Raw genomic sequence first — 15683 nt, forward strand, 5'->3', positions numbered from 1 at the left:
GCCATTTTAGCACCTCAAGAAATGAGATAGGCAGTCAAACTAAAAGCGGTGTAAATTCCAGAAAATGTACCCTAGTTTGTAGACGTTATAACTTTTGCGCAAACCAATAAATATACGCTTATTGACATTTACATACAATGTTACATTTACATACATTTAGGCCGAATACATTTTGGCCTAAATGTATGACTAAAATTGAGTTTATTGGATTTTTTTTATAACAAAAAGTAGAAAATATCATTTCTTTTCAAAATTTTCGGTCTTTTTCCGTTTATAGCGCAAAAAATAAAAACCGCAGAGGTGATCAAATACCATCAAAAGAAAGCTCTATTTGTGGGAAGAAAAGGACGCCAATTTAGTTTGGGTAGAGCATTGCATGACTGCGCAATTAGCAGTTAAAGCGACGCAGTGACAAATTGTAAAAAGTGCTCTGGTCAGGAAGGGGGTAAATCCTTCCGGGGCTGAAGTGGTTAAACAAGATTTTAGTAATGAGAACGGTATCATTAGCAGTAATCAGCATGGATTCATGAAGAATCGTTTTTGCCAAACCAATCTACTAACCTTCTATGAGGAGTTGAGTTGCCATCTAGATAAAGGAAGGCCCGTAGACGTGGTGTATCTGGATTTTGCGAAAGCATTTGACACAGTTCCCCATAAACGTTTACTGTACAAAATAAGGTCTGTTGGCATGGACCATAGGGTGAGTACATGGATTAAAAACTGTCTACAGGGGCGAGTTCAGAAGGTAGTGATAAATGGGGAGTACTCGGAATGGTCAGGGGTGGGTAGTGGACTCCCCCAGGGTTCTGTGCTGGGACCAATTCTATTTAATTTATTCATAAACGATCTGGAGGATGGGGTAAACAGTTCAATCTCTGTATTTGCAGATGACACTAAGCTAAACAGGGCAATAACTTCTCCGCAGGATGTGGAAACCTTGCAAAAAGATCTGAACAAATTAATGGGATGGGCAACTACATGGCAAATGAGGTTTAATGTAGAAAAATGTAAAAGTATGCATTTGGGTGGCAAAAATGTGAATGCAATCTATTCTAGGATGGAAAAGGACCTGGGGGTCCTAGTAGATGATAGGCTCAGCAATGGCATGCTGCTGCTAACAAAGCAAACAGACCACTGCCATGCATTAAAAAGGGGATCAACTCCAGAGATAAAACGATAATTCTCCCACTCTACAAGACTCTGGTCCGGCCTCACCTGGAGTATGCTGTCCAGTTCTGGGCACCAGTTCCCAGGAAGGCTGTACTGGAAATGGAGCGAGTACAGAGAAGGGCAACTAAGCTAATAAAGGGTCTGGAGGATATTAATTATGAGGAAAGGTTGCGAGCACTGAACTTATTCTCTCTGGAGAAGAGACACCTGAGAGGGGATACGATTTCAATTTATAAATACCGTACTGGTGACCCCACAATAGGGGTACAACTTGTTTGCAGAAGGGAGTTTAATAAGACACGTGGCAACTCATTAAACTTAGAAAAGAGTTTTAACCTTAAACTACATAGAGGGTTCTTTTCTGTAAGAGCGGCAAGGATGTGGAATTCCCTTCCACAGGCGGTGGTCTCAGCGGGGAACATCGATAGTTTCAAAAAACTATTAGATAAGCACCTGAATGACCACAACATACAGGGATTTACAATGAAATACTGACATATAATCACACACATAGGTTGGACTTGTGTCTTTTTTCAACCTCACTTACTATGTAAGGACAGCGGTCAGCTCATACAATTGTACAAATTGAGTAACAGATACTGTTTTTATGTATTGATTTACATGTCTTATTTTTATATGAAAATTAATGTATTCCTTTTATACTACATTTTTTGGTCTGTCTATAATAGACCCTTAGGGGTTCCAACCGTGCCTTTGAGCACTAGGTTTTCTTTACTTGGTCTTGCATGAGAGCCATCAGCTCTGAAACTTGACACCTTTTTGGGACCATTGATATTTATACAGCGATCAGTGCTATAAAAATGCACTGATTACTGTGTAAATGTCACTGGCAGGTAAGGGGTTAACACTAGGGGGAGATCAAAGGGTTAAATGTGTTCCCTCATGTGTGTTTCTAACTGTGGGGGGGATGGGACTCTCTGGAGTAGACGATCGCTGTTCCTAATCACTAGGAACAGACGATCGGTCTCTCCTCCCCTGACAGAACTGGGATTTGTGTGTTTACACACACAAACAGATCCACGTTCTGGCTCTCGTGCCCGTGATCACGGGTGCGCGCCTGCTAAGGCTCTTAAAGGAGCCGATGTACCTGAACTGCGGTTCCCGCAGGGCTGCCAACCTACCACTGTATATGTACGCGAGCCGGTCAGGAAGTGGTTAATGCAACTAAGCACATATGTATGCAGTTCAAACTAAGCATATACGTATGGATTACAAGTAAAAACATGCCAGCATGCGTTTAAGCAACATGCATTTATGAAAGCATGCGTTTATGGAAGCAGGTAAAGTATGTGCATATGCAAATATGCGTTTAGGCAAACACGCGCTTATGCAACACATGCCCATGGAAACATGCATTTACGCAATAAGCAAGCATGCGTTTATAAAAACATGTTTATGCAACACGTATCTGTGCAAACATGTGTCTATGCAACATGTGTTTACGCAAACATGCGCTTACACAAACGTGCCCACGGAAACATGCATTTACACAATAAGCAAGCATGCGTTTGCATAGATGCGTGTTGCATAAACATGTTTTTATAAACATGTGTCTATGCAACATGCGTTTACTCAAACATGTATCCCTGCAAACATGCGTTAACGCAAACCTGCATCCATGCAAACATATCTATGCAACATGCATACACATTTATGTACACACGTCTATGCAAACATGTGCCTATGAAAACCTGCGTCTACGCACCACGCAAACACACGCCATTGTGGCCAGCCTGTCGGGCGCGGGGGCGGGTGGGCTGGGGCCCTCAGCAAACATGTGCCTATGCAAGCTTGTGTTTATTCAAGCAAGCACATGTCTATGCAAACATGTGCCTATGCAAGTAAGCAAGCATTATGAAACATGTATACTATGCTGCACCTGCTCAACTGCACCTGGGCCCATACTAGTTTTGCAGGATTAGCCAAGTACATAAGCATCCAATGCAGCTTCTATGCTGCTTCAACAGCCTGAAACTAAGCTCCTGCAGACCAAATGCAAGCTATTCTGTAGACACAACTCCTTAAAGTGCACCAATGCCCATGTTCTTTCAAACATGTGCTTATGCCACATGTATCCATGCAACATCTATGAAAAACATGCACTGTATTTAGTCAAACAAGTTTGCAAGCATGTATACTATGCTGCACCTGCCCAACTGCACTTGGCCCCATACTAGTTTTGTAGGAACAGCCAAGCACATGTACATCCCATGCAGCCTTTTTTTCTGCTTCAGAGCAGCCTAAACGTAGGCTCCTGCAGACCAAATGCACATTAATCTGGAGACACAACACCTTACAGTGCACTGATACCCATATAGGGGTTTATCGACTTACAGTTGTACAGGCCCCCCAGATTAAGCAGTAAGTATGCAGTATATATTCATGACTTGTCTGGCCACACATTTCTCCCATAGCAAGAAATCACACTCCATTAGAATCCATGGGCTTCCGTTATGTCTCAAGAAGCCATGCTGAACCTGCTGTCCACATGGCAAACATGGTCACCCCTCCATTTCCTGCCTATATAGAAATAGGCCATACTGAACGAGCCTGCACCCTCAAATGGCTGGAGGAGAGACAGCAACCCACTCTCCCAAGAAGTACACAGAGCATGATTAAACTGCACACTGCCCCCCCAGTGGCAGCCACTGAGAGAAGACCAGTCAGATCTCTTTTTTTTCTTAAAAAAATAGAAACTGCAAAAATGCAGACTTACCATTCCTGCTGCAGGACTCTGAACATAACAGGAGTCCAACCTTCACCCATCACGGCAAAATTTGTCATAAAAGACCTTCAGGGACTGGGTTCCCCTTAATGTGGGGTCCACTCCCCTGGACTTGTATAGCACCTTGGTCAGAACAAACACTGCACAGGGTTCCAGTACGCAGGGTCCAGCGCCCTAAGGCTGCATTACAGGCAAACCTCGAGGAATCTTCTCTCCTATCCAATGAGGCTCGGGTACCATCCATTACAGCTTTTTCCAATGGATCAGATTGAAGTCCATGATTCTTAATAGAAAAATGGCCAGACCTCCAAGTATGCTCCAAGAGCACATGTATCACACCAGTGACCACCACCTTACAGACACTGGCGGAAAAAAAAAAAAAAAAAAAACTGAGGTACTTCCTGTATAGGAGGGGTTAAATAGGGGAGGACTTCCTGTTTGATTGATTTGCCAGTGTCCATTCACCTATAGGTGGCGTATAACCCACATAGTAATTGTTATGGCTGCTCTGTGTCCCGTGATGTACGATAAAGAAATACTGTTTTGTTTTTTAAAAATTTTCTGTCTTTTTTAATTGATATCACAAAAAATAAAAAACCCAGGAGGTGATCAAATACCACCAAAAGAAAGCTCTAAATGGCCTTGTCATAAAAAAAGAGTAAAATCTTCTGGAGGTAAAGTGGTTAATAATAATAATTGAATAAAACAATCATATCCAGAAAATAAATGCAGACATTTCACATTCAGTGAAAAGTGACCCAAAGATGGGTAGTGGAGAGGTCCTATCCTGCAGTGAGAAGAATGCTCCTTACATTTGAGGTTGGGGGTAAATGCAAATTCCTAGTAACCTCTGGAGAAACCCTAGGGTTCCGCATAACCCTGATTGAGAAAGACTTATTAAAGGGTGTGCAAAGCAGGCAGCCATCAGGTACCTTTACATAGGATCATGAGCACCCTGGGCGTGCCAAAGCTTAAATGCTAACTTTAGTACTGGATGCTCAGCTCTAGTCAACCCCTCTCTCCCAAGATTCACAAACCAATCACTGTGATAGTCAGTCTCCCTGACCAATAGAAGGAACTATGGAACTTAGTTATCCTTGAGTGGGGAAGTCATTGACAAGCATCCACATTTGGCGATCTAACTGCACTCTGCTCTTCCTTATATGCTTACTGGTTACTGGTCAGTACCGCAATGTAGAGAGCACCCAGGCAAATAGCATTTTTAGAGGATGGCGTGTGTGCATTACTTTCAGGGCCTGTTTCTTTTTAAGTATTTGCCTACTTAACCTCTACAGTTCCCAGGGTGTTCATGAAGAGGTACCTGCAGCCATTTCCAAATCCTAAGGCCTGGTTCACACTTGTGCGGTTCCAGCTGCGGGTCCACACCCATTCCCACAGCAGCAGCCACTTGCACAGAAAATGCAGGAGATGTGTGCGGGTGCCTCTAATCCTAATGGCGCCTGCATACATTGGAAATCGCAGCAGCCGCTTCCTGCACTGCACTTGTGGTTTCCCTGCGGGCTGCGATTTAAAAAAACAGAGCAGGGAACTTTTCCCTGTGTTTTCCGGAGGCACAGCAGCCACTCTCAAATGAATAGGCTGCCCTGCCCACACAAAACATAGCTCGCAGAGCAGCATCAGTGTGAACAAGGCCTAACATAAGTTTACTTTCAGTCAACCAAGCCATAAAAAAAAAAAAAAAACAACCAAATGATACACGCAGTCTACAAAAAGAAAGACTTCTCTAAACCACGGAAATTCCCTTAAAGGAAGCAGAACATAATTCACCGAAAACAACATTGTGTATAAAATCTTTTAATAACCTTAGTTACTGTTCTCTATTACAGTCAGGATGGGGTACACAGAAAAACAAACAGATCAAGTTAATAAAACTTAGCTAGGTCACTGACCTTTTTCAGTCCTCTGAGTAAACCAGAGACACGTGAACTATTATTGCAACATCATGTCCCACCACAGGGTGGAGCTAAAGACCAAAATCTCATCAAAGAAAGGGCCTGTAACATATTTTATTAAGTGTTAAAAAACTTCCTCTTGTAAGAAGGAAATATTGGTTTATATTATACTATACATTTTCACTGAGCTGAATCTTATGAGATGTCCTCTTAAGAAAGGGAATTCCTTCTTACTCTCATTAGCTTAGTTAAATCCCATTTCTGAATCCATCGACCTCAATGGCATTCATTCATCCATGGTGAGAGGAATCCAAGGAATGTAGTGGAGTGGAGAATTACTTGAAGTTGTGCAGTTATGTGCATGGGATTGCATTGTCAACACAAGGAGCTGACCCCAGTGTACAGCAGAAGAAATCATGAGCCCTGCAACGGGGAGATGCTGGCCGATGTGATCTGAAAACCCAGGTTTACTAGCAAATCACCAATAACAGCCAGGATTTAGGAAAGTCACCCATTGGCAATTCAGTGCCAGGCTCCTCCTCTTCCTTCAGACATCCTTAGTATAAGGACTTCTCCACTTCAGAAGTGTGAGGAGCAGTTCTGGTGGAAGACCTAAAGGCAGAGAGAGCAGAACGAAATTCAAGCAGGGCAGGATCTCCAGGAAAGTCTACAGTGGTTTAGCCCTTGTGACGTCATCCCACACCAGCGATGTAATTACAGGAGCATCTCCTGATACTGGGTAGTGGGAAATGGATGGGGCAGCAGCAGATTAATCCCCTTTGGGGGAGATTAAGGAGTTAAAGTAGTTTAGTATCGTCCAGCCTTGGCATCACCTATGGCTCCCCAAACATCAAATACAAACTCGTCTGGAAAGGCAAAATCCCCTAGTGTGCGGTCCAGTGCCTTTGAGAAGTCATCGGGGTTCTGTTTGTCAATGCCCAACTCCACCATAGTGCCAGCTGTGTAAAACAAAAAAGAGACAATGTCAACATCCAACCAATACATATTTTCTACCCTGCCTACACATACATACAGGGCTCGACAAATCCTAGGCGACAGGTCTCTATGGCAACCTGAAACCACGTCCTGGCACCTGGGCTTCCGCCAGCCTACTCACCAACGGCACTCCCATTGCTATCACGTATGCTGTTAAAGTCTGCCATCTGCCCCTGATGCCTAGCACTTCATGCCTGACCAGCAGAGAGCCTTGCGGACTGACAGTGTAGTGCCGAGTGCTGGACGCTCTGTACAATCCTGCACCTAGCAAAAGAAGAAGCCTGAAAGCCGTACTAATTGTCAGGCAGAGTTATCTCCACCCAACAGGTGAAAGTCCATTCCGGCCCACCTGTCCAAGATGACCAGGGAGAAAGAGCAGCGCGGTGTGGGAGTGAATTGTATTGGAAGTAAGGTAGATAAAAGTAAAGTAGTTGCTATGTTTACTGTTTCATGCAAAAATACTCAGCTGGTGTTTATGGGTCACTTTTGCTGCAAAAGTCTTCAAGTCATATATACCCTAAAGTTCTGTTTTGTTCACAATGAAGCCCTGGACAGACTGAGCAAGATGCTAAAACTGCAGCATGTAGGATTTTTTTGGGGATGCAGCTAAACATATCATGCCTTTGAAACATAAACCCAAATGGTTTAAATTTTAGAAATAGTTTGGCATTTTTTCCCTGGGCACCAAATGACCACTGCAGCAAAGTTTCTCTCTTCCTCTCCACACACCGGCACCCCCGTACACCCTTGGCCCCCTTCTCCAGCAGACCAGCCACTGATGTGTGGAAAAGCTCCCACAAACTCCTCTCCCTTAGCACCAGGCAATCCATGTGCACCGTGGGCCACCCCTCCTCTTCCCAGTCAGTCCCCGCACGTGTCGCTGGAGAAGAGCAGGGAGGTGAGCAGAGTCCAGTCCACATAACATGCCACACACCACAACACACTCACATCAAAAACCTCAGCCCCACTACCTCAAGTGTCAAATCCCCACACCTAGAGAGCCCCAAAAGGACACGCATTCCCTGAAACCACCCAGGGAGAAAGCCGCCACACCCAGCAGCATGCCTGGCTCCTGTCCCCTCCATGTGCAAATTCAACATCTACCACCTCCGTCATCGAAAATAAAACCGTCAAAAAAAAAAAAGGCACCCAACTTTTAGCTGGCTCCTAGATTCAAAGCAAAATTTTCAAGCCATATACAGATTTATTCATATGTGTAATGATGATGCGATTTATATCACTTTTGAATTACATTTTCTGCAAGATTTATGTAAATTGAATTATTAAGGGGACAGCGCACATATATTTGGTCTAAATAAAATGCCCCTACCTTCCTGCTTACAGTCTTCTCTGACAGTGCAAACTGAGATGCACAGCTCAGCTTATAGAGCACCAGGACCCTGTGTGCCAGGACATAGTCATCCTGCGCCAGCCAATGAAAATGTAAAAAAAAATGTCGAAAGACTGGCACACAGGGGAAGATGTCAGGGACAGCGAGGGGCTGCTGGAAAAGTGAGTATTAAGCCCTTTAGTTCCGATTTAAGGGCCCATGCACACTAATGCACAGTATGCTGAAGTACAGGCATTTTCGTGCATTAAGTGTTGTGTTACACACCTCTTTCATTTTGATTGGGCTGTCGACAAACCCAGAGACATGAAAAAATAGGTCCTGCAACGCAGTGGGGAATTGCATATGGATCTATATGTTGTCATTTCCTATAATGGTGCAGTGTGCTGCAGTGCATTATAGGGATGCGCAACTAGCTTTGAATGGGATTGCACATCTACAGTGCTTTACTGTGTATTGTGCTGAAGCGCACATTAGCATGATGCCCATTATGGAAGTCTTTAATATGGACCGTTTCAGTAATTAGCCTTGATTGTTAGACAAAAATATTTTTAAAATCCATGGCTTAAAGCGGAACTCCACTCATTTAAAAGTCAGCAGCTAACAAAAGTGTAGATGCTGACTTTTAATAAATCAGACACTTACCTGTCCCACGGTCCAGCGATGCGGGCACACAAAGCCTCGCTCCTCTCTCCGCGATGCCGGCATTCTAACTGTGGGCACCCGGCTGTGAAGCGAGCCGCGATGCACGCTGTGAATTGCCGGGCAATCTTTTGGGACCTGTGACGTGTCCCAGAAGATTGCAGGGAGGGAGGATGGAGAGGTGATCTTCCTTCCAGCACCGCAGCGCCAGGGGTGGAAGTGGGAGCTAGGTGCTTCCAAAAACAGGGTACCCGCTCCCCCAACAAAAATCTTCTCCCCCCCGATCCTCTGACATTTGGCATTTTTTTTTCCGTAGAGGGGAGCAGGTACCCAACTTCTCCTTCCATCCTTCCTCTCAGTCCAGAGCCAATCGTTCTCACAAAGTGTACCCTGTGATCAAAAAACAGGGAAAGTTTGCTACAGTAGCCTTAGTATCTTCCATTCTTACCAAGTTCACGGTCTCTGATTCCCATATAGCTTTCCAGCAGGTCATCCACTTTCTGGATGGCTTTCTCCTCAATGACAGACACCTGGACAGCAAGAAGGAAGAATGGACAAGATGTCAACAGAAAAGAAATATCCAGTTATTTCACTCGGAATACTCACATTAGGACTGTACCCCAAATGTTATTCCACTGCTCCTGATTTACACACCCCAACTGTCACTCTTCACATCTCCTACCCTGTACACACAATGGCGACTCCACCCCCAAATATGACTATACTCACCTTTAGCTACCATGACGACTCCACCCACTCTTTACATACTTTAGCAACTCTTATCCAAATGATATAGTGGGGGAAATTATTTGATCCCCTGCAGATTTTGTCAGTTTGCTCACTTAGAAAGAAATGAAGGGTCTATCATTTTAATCATAGGTGCATTTTAAATGATAGAGACAGAATATCAACCAAAAATCCAGAATAAAACCATGATACAAAATGTTATAAATGGAGTTGCAGTTCAGTGAGTAAAATAAGTATTTGATCTCCAAGCAAAACATGACTTACCACATGGTGGAGAAACCCTTGTTGGCAAGCACAGAGGTCAGACGTTTCTTGTAGTTTGTTACCAGGTTTGCACACATCTCAGGAGGGGTTTTGGTTCACTCTTTACAGATCTTCTCAAAATCCTTAAGGTTTCTTGGCTGTCGCAGCTCCCTCCAAAAATGTTCTACAGGATTAACGTCTGAAGACTGACTAGGCCACTCCATGACCTTAATTGTGCTTCTTGAGCCACTCCTTTGTTGCCTTGGCGGTATGTTTTGGGTCCCTGTCATGCTGGAAGACCCATCTTCAGTGTTCTGGCTGAGTGAAGAAGGTCCAAGATTTTACAACACATTGCCCTGTCTGTTGGCCCCTTAATTTGACAAAGTCGGCCTGTACCTTCAGCAGAGAAACAGCCCCAAAGCATAATGTTTCCACCTCTGCGCTTCACTGTAGGGATGGTGTTCTTAGGGTCATAGTCAGCATTTGTCTTCCTCCAAACACGCCGAGTCGAGTTAATGCCAAAGAGCTCAATTTTGGTCTCATCTGACCACAGCACTTTCGCTCAATTCTTCTCTGAATCATTTAGATGTTCATTGGCAAACTTCAGATGAGCCTGTACATGTGCCTTCTTGAGGAGGGGGACCTTGCGGGCGCTGCAGGATTTCAATCCATGGCGGCGTATTGTGTTACCAATGGTTTGTTTGGTGACTGTGGTCCCAACTGCCTTGAGATCATTCACAAGCTCCTCCCGTGTAGTTCTGGGCTGATCCTTCACTTTTCTCATGGTCATCCATACCCCATGATGCGAAATCTTGCACGACCCTCCAGGGGGCAATTGGTGGTTATTTTGTATTTCTTCCATTTGCAAAAAAATAAAAAAATAAAAAATCGCTCCAATAGTTGTCTCCTTCTCACCAAGCTTCTTGCCGATGGTCCTGTAACCCATTCTTGCTTTGTGCAGGTCTACAATCTTGTCCAGGACGTCCTTTGACAGCTGTTTGATCTTGAACATGATGGTGGGTTTGAATGGAAGAAAGATTCTGTGGACAAGTGTCTTTTATACACATAATGAGTTGCCGTTAGGTGCACCTTCCTAAATTGACAGGACTAATCTGTGTACCAAATCCTGTAGCCAGTCTGTGGGAGCCAGAAATATTGTTGGTTGGTAGGAGATCAAATACTTATTTTTCTCACTGAACTGCAACTCAATTTATAAGACTTGTATCATGTTTTTTGATAAAAATGATAGACCCTTCATTTTTTTGTAAGTGGGAAAACTTACAAAATCTGCAGGGGAATCAAATAATTATTTTCCCCACTGTACATATACATACAATGTATCACAGACATCAAATACTGAAGTCCTTTGAGGGAGCCACTGCACTACCCCAATACCACTGTTATACAAAGCCAATATTCCTTTAAGAGAGGCTTTGTAAACAAGAGTACTCCAAACCAGCATCTTGTGTAATGTACCTTGCTCCTATCAAGTCTGAAACCGAGCACATCCCCAGTTCCAAAAGAGTTAGGATGCTGTGTAAAATCTACATGAATGCAACGATTTAAAGATCTCATAAACCCATATTTTATTCACAATAGAAGATAAAAAACATATCAAAATGTCTGAGAAAATGTTAATAAACAAAGCCCTACCTCTTTTAAAGGCTACATATGCCAGTAGAAGGGTTCCAGCACAATATGACAAAGTGTAGAGAGGCTGGGTGAATGATGCATCTACTGCATACGAGTGAGAGCGGTCTTTCTTTGAATATGCGGATCAATTGTTTATCAATACAATAAAACAGCATGTAGCGCTTCAGGTTTATAATTTTGGGATTTATCAGTGAAGAGTTTATTGCAGGGATAGGCAATTAGCGGACCTCCAGCTGTTGCAGAACTACAACTCCCATGAGGCATAGCAAGACTCTGACAGCCACAAGCATGACACCCAGAGGCAGAGGAATGATGGGACTTGTAGTTTTGCAACATCTGGAGGTCCGCTAATTGCATATCCCTGGTTTATTGTATATCTGGATGCCATAGTTGGGTGCATATAATTCTATTATGAAAATAAAATAAAAGTTTTCAAAACAAAAATAAAACTAAGAAACTGTACCATTTTAAGAAAAAAGGTAGGTTTGAAATTGAGGTCAGCAACAAGTCTCAAAAAGTTGGGACTGGGCAACAAAAAGCTGGCAAAGTAAGTGGTACCAACAAGGAAGAGCTGGAAGAACATTTTGCAGCTAATAAGGTATATTGGCAACAGGTCAGAGAGTCAGAGTGTCTCAGAAGTAAAGATGGGCAGAGGTTTACAAATCTGTGAAAAAAACTGCATCTAAAAATTGTCGAACAATTTCAGAATAATGTTCCTCAATGTAAAATTGCTAAGACTTTAAATATATAATCATCTACAGTATATAATATCATCAAAACATTCATAGAATCTGGAGCAATCTCTGTGTGCAAGGGACAAGGCTATAATGCAATATTGGATGCCCATGATCTTCGGCCCCTCAGAAAGCACCGCATTAAAAACAGGCATGATTCAGTGATGAACATCACTACATGGGCTCAAGAATACTTCCAGAACATAGTTCCCCATTCAATTCAAAAATTCATGGTAAACCTGTAGCATGCAAAGAAGAAGCCATATCTGAACATGATTTAAAAAGGCCGATGTCTACCAGACCACAAAACTTAGGTTAGCACAAAGGAGACGGATATTTGAGTTTGGGGATAAGAATAGTCTGACGTACTTCGCCAGACCGAAATATGTTCCTATATATATATTATATATAAAGGCTATCTATAATATGTACAAAGCGGAGGTTACTGACTCGTAGAGCTGCACGATTCTGGCTAAAATGAGAATCACGATTTTTTTGCTTAGAAGATTGATCACGATTGTCGCGGGCGTAACATCATCTTTCACATTAAAACAAAATTGGGCTAACTTTACTGTTTCGTTTTTTTTTTTTTAAATTCATTGAAGTGTATTTTTTCCCAAAAAAATTGCGTTTGAAAGAACGCTGGGCAAATACAGTGTGACATAAAATATTGCAGCAATTGACATTTTATTCTCTAGGGTTTCTGCTAAAATATATATAATGTTTGGGGGTTTCAAATAATTTTCTAGCAAAAAATATTGAAGCAAGTGTCAGAAAAAGATTTAGTCTTTAAGTGGTTAAACTTCCTTCATTTACATGTTGTTAAAAACTTGGTAGACTGCCTGGATTTTTTCTTTTCACACAGAAGTTTATCCCTTTGATCTAAGAAGGAAGAGTTAGTTACCATGTTTCATGTTAAAAACTTGGCAGACTGCCCAGATGTTTTCTTTTGACAGCTGAGTGAGCAGATAAGTCTCTCCATTTGTTATATGAAAGAATTGGCAAACACTGCAACAGAGATTGTCAGGGGGGTTGAATCGAGATCACGATTTTTTTTAACAATTAATTGTGCATCTCTACTGACTCGGTGGAGATAATGCAAGTCTTTACTCAGTTTTATAAGGAGTGTCGTGTGCCTCTCAGGGGGGAGATGAATTGATGACCTACTTAGCTAATATTGATCTTCCCATATTATATTAACAAATTAAGACAGAGACCTACTGGAACAGGTTATTACTGTAGAAGAGGTTGAGGGGGCAATTGCTTCTTTTGCTTCTCGGAAATCTCCCGGTCTTGATGGTCTCCCCTGAGTGGTACAGCATATTTACGGATCTTTTGGCACCCCGCCTGTTGCGGATCTTTAAATCGGCTACAGCAGGCGGTAGATTGCCGCCTTCTATGAGAGAAACTCTGGGCGACTAATGGTAAACGGCATTATTTCAGAGCCCTTTCCTATTTTTCGTGGGACTAGGCAGGGGTGCCCACTGTCGCCCCTTCTGTTTGCCCTAGCCATAGAGCCCCTCGCTGCTAGGTTGCGGACAAGTAATACCTTTTCCGGCTTTCGGGTGGGGCGGTTGGAGGAACGTGTCTCCCTATACGCGGAGGACATATTTTACCTGCAGGACCCAGATCCCTCACTTTCGGCGGCCTTCAAGTTGATCCAAGAATTCGTGGGACTACTCTGGTTTTCGTATTAACTGGGCTAAGTCATCCCTGTTTCCTATTGATGAAAGGATAACGGTTTCCGAAGATTGCCCTATTCCATGATCATGTTCTTTCAAATATTCAGGGATCCTAGTGAAACTCCTCATTTCTATGTTTTTGGAGGTCAATTTGACACATGATCATAGGAGCTTTTCGTGAGAAGGTATATAAATGGAAGACTAATGCCCCGTACACACGGTCGGATTTTCCGACGGAAAATGTGTGATAGAATCTTGTTGTCGGAAATTCCGACCATCTGTAGGCTCCATCACACATTTTCCATCGGATTTTCTGACACACAAAGTTTGAGAGCAGGCTATAAAATTTTCCGACAACAAAACACAAAGTGCCACGCAGAAAAAATAAAGAGATGAAAGCTATTGGCTACCGCCCCGTTTATAGTCCCGACGTACGTGTTTTACGTCACCGCGTTTAGAATGATCGGATTTTCCGACAACTTTGTGTGACCGTGTGTATGCAAGACAAGTTTGAGCCAACATCCGTCGGAAAAAATCCTAGGATTTTGTTGTCGGAATGTCCGATCAATGTCCGACCGTGTGTATGGGGATTATCCCACCCGGACTTACGTTCCTATTTTGCCTCTCAATTGCCCTTCTTACACTGGCGATTTTTCCCCCAGATTCCCAATGCAACCACGTTACTGGAAGCTGTGGTAGCTACTTCCCAGGAGACCCTTTTAAATATGGTTTATAGGAGAGGTGTCCCGGGTAGGAGGGTGGGCTCTGTGATGGCACTTCCTGGTAGGATTTTTCATGTTGCCAGCAGGCGGGTGATATGCCTTTAAGGCTCCTTAATAGTCCGCTATGGTGTAATAGGTCTCTGACGGAGGAGTTCTTTAAACTAGGAGGATGGCTATATGGGGGCCCAATTTGGGGTAAAGTACCTACATCATATATACCAGGAAGGTAGGCTACGCACCTTTGAACTAAGAGACCAGTTTGGGATATCCAGGACTTGGCGCTTCAGATGCGCTCAAATGCATCATGCGGCAGTAGCGCAGTTCGGTAGTGGAGAGGTTCAGGTTTAAAATACCTCTCTGGAGACTACTCTGTTAGACCCTGATCTAACCAAGAGAATTTCCAAATATTATCTGGTGGTGGGGCCTGGTGATCCTGGTTTGATAGGCAGGGCAAGGTCTAGATGGATGGCCTTTGCACCGGAGTTGTCGGAAGAGCTGTGGCAGGAGGTCCTTGATACTTATCTTACCTCTGCCATATCCTCGACGGATAGGATTATTCAGCTTGGGTACCTCAATCAGATGTATTATACATCGGTTAGTTTATTTTGTATGCATAAGAGAGACTCTACAACTAGTCACAAATGCCTGCCGGTGGAATGGACTTTTCTTCACATGGTGTGGGAGTGTACCAAGATAAATGGTCCATGGTGACTGAATTTATAGCTGACAAAGTGACCTTACCAATATATGCTCCTCCTTGCGTTGCCTCTTGGGAATTTTTGACCAAGAGGAGTTGGATGTGAATACCAAATTATTCCTAAGGATTCTCTATTTTTGGGTATGGAAGCTCATAGCAAGTAGGTGGACATATACGGAACAATTGACGTTAGGGATGTGGTTGACATTCTTCTAGATCGTATGACGTATGAGGCTTGTGTTCCCCCAAGAAGTTTAGAAGGTGTGGTTTCGGTGGGTCAAAAGATACGCTGGAGGAAAACGTGGATCACTGAGTGGTTAAGGGGAGAGGAGACACTGCATGATCACGGTCTTTTTTTTTTTTTTTTTATAGGCACTAATTAAAGTTTAG

General features: G+C 43.2%; 1 protein-coding gene across 2 annotated transcripts in view; it reads right to left on the reverse strand.

Moving 5' to 3' along the window:
* Nucleotides 1–5715: 5715 nt before the first annotated feature.
* LOC141133232 (PDZ domain-containing protein GIPC1-like) overlaps nt 5716–15683 on the reverse strand; it is a 52548-nt gene continuing 42580 nt past the window's right edge. For both annotated transcript variants that reach the window (XM_073622483.1, XM_073622484.1), the window contains exons 6-7: nt 9264–9345; nt 5716–6788 (exon numbers count right to left, since the gene is read on the reverse strand). In XM_073622483.1, the coding sequence (XP_073478584.1) occupies nt 6637–6788; nt 9264–9345 (234 nt within the window). In that variant the 3' untranslated portion in view covers nt 5716–6636. The remainder of the gene's footprint in view (nt 6789–9263; nt 9346–15683) is intronic.

This window comes from Aquarana catesbeiana, linkage group LG03 (assembly GCF_042186555.1).
Source record: "Aquarana catesbeiana isolate 2022-GZ linkage group LG03, ASM4218655v1, whole genome shotgun sequence".
In the NCBI taxonomy this organism is placed as follows: Eukaryota; Metazoa; Chordata; class Amphibia; order Anura; family Ranidae; genus Aquarana; species Aquarana catesbeiana.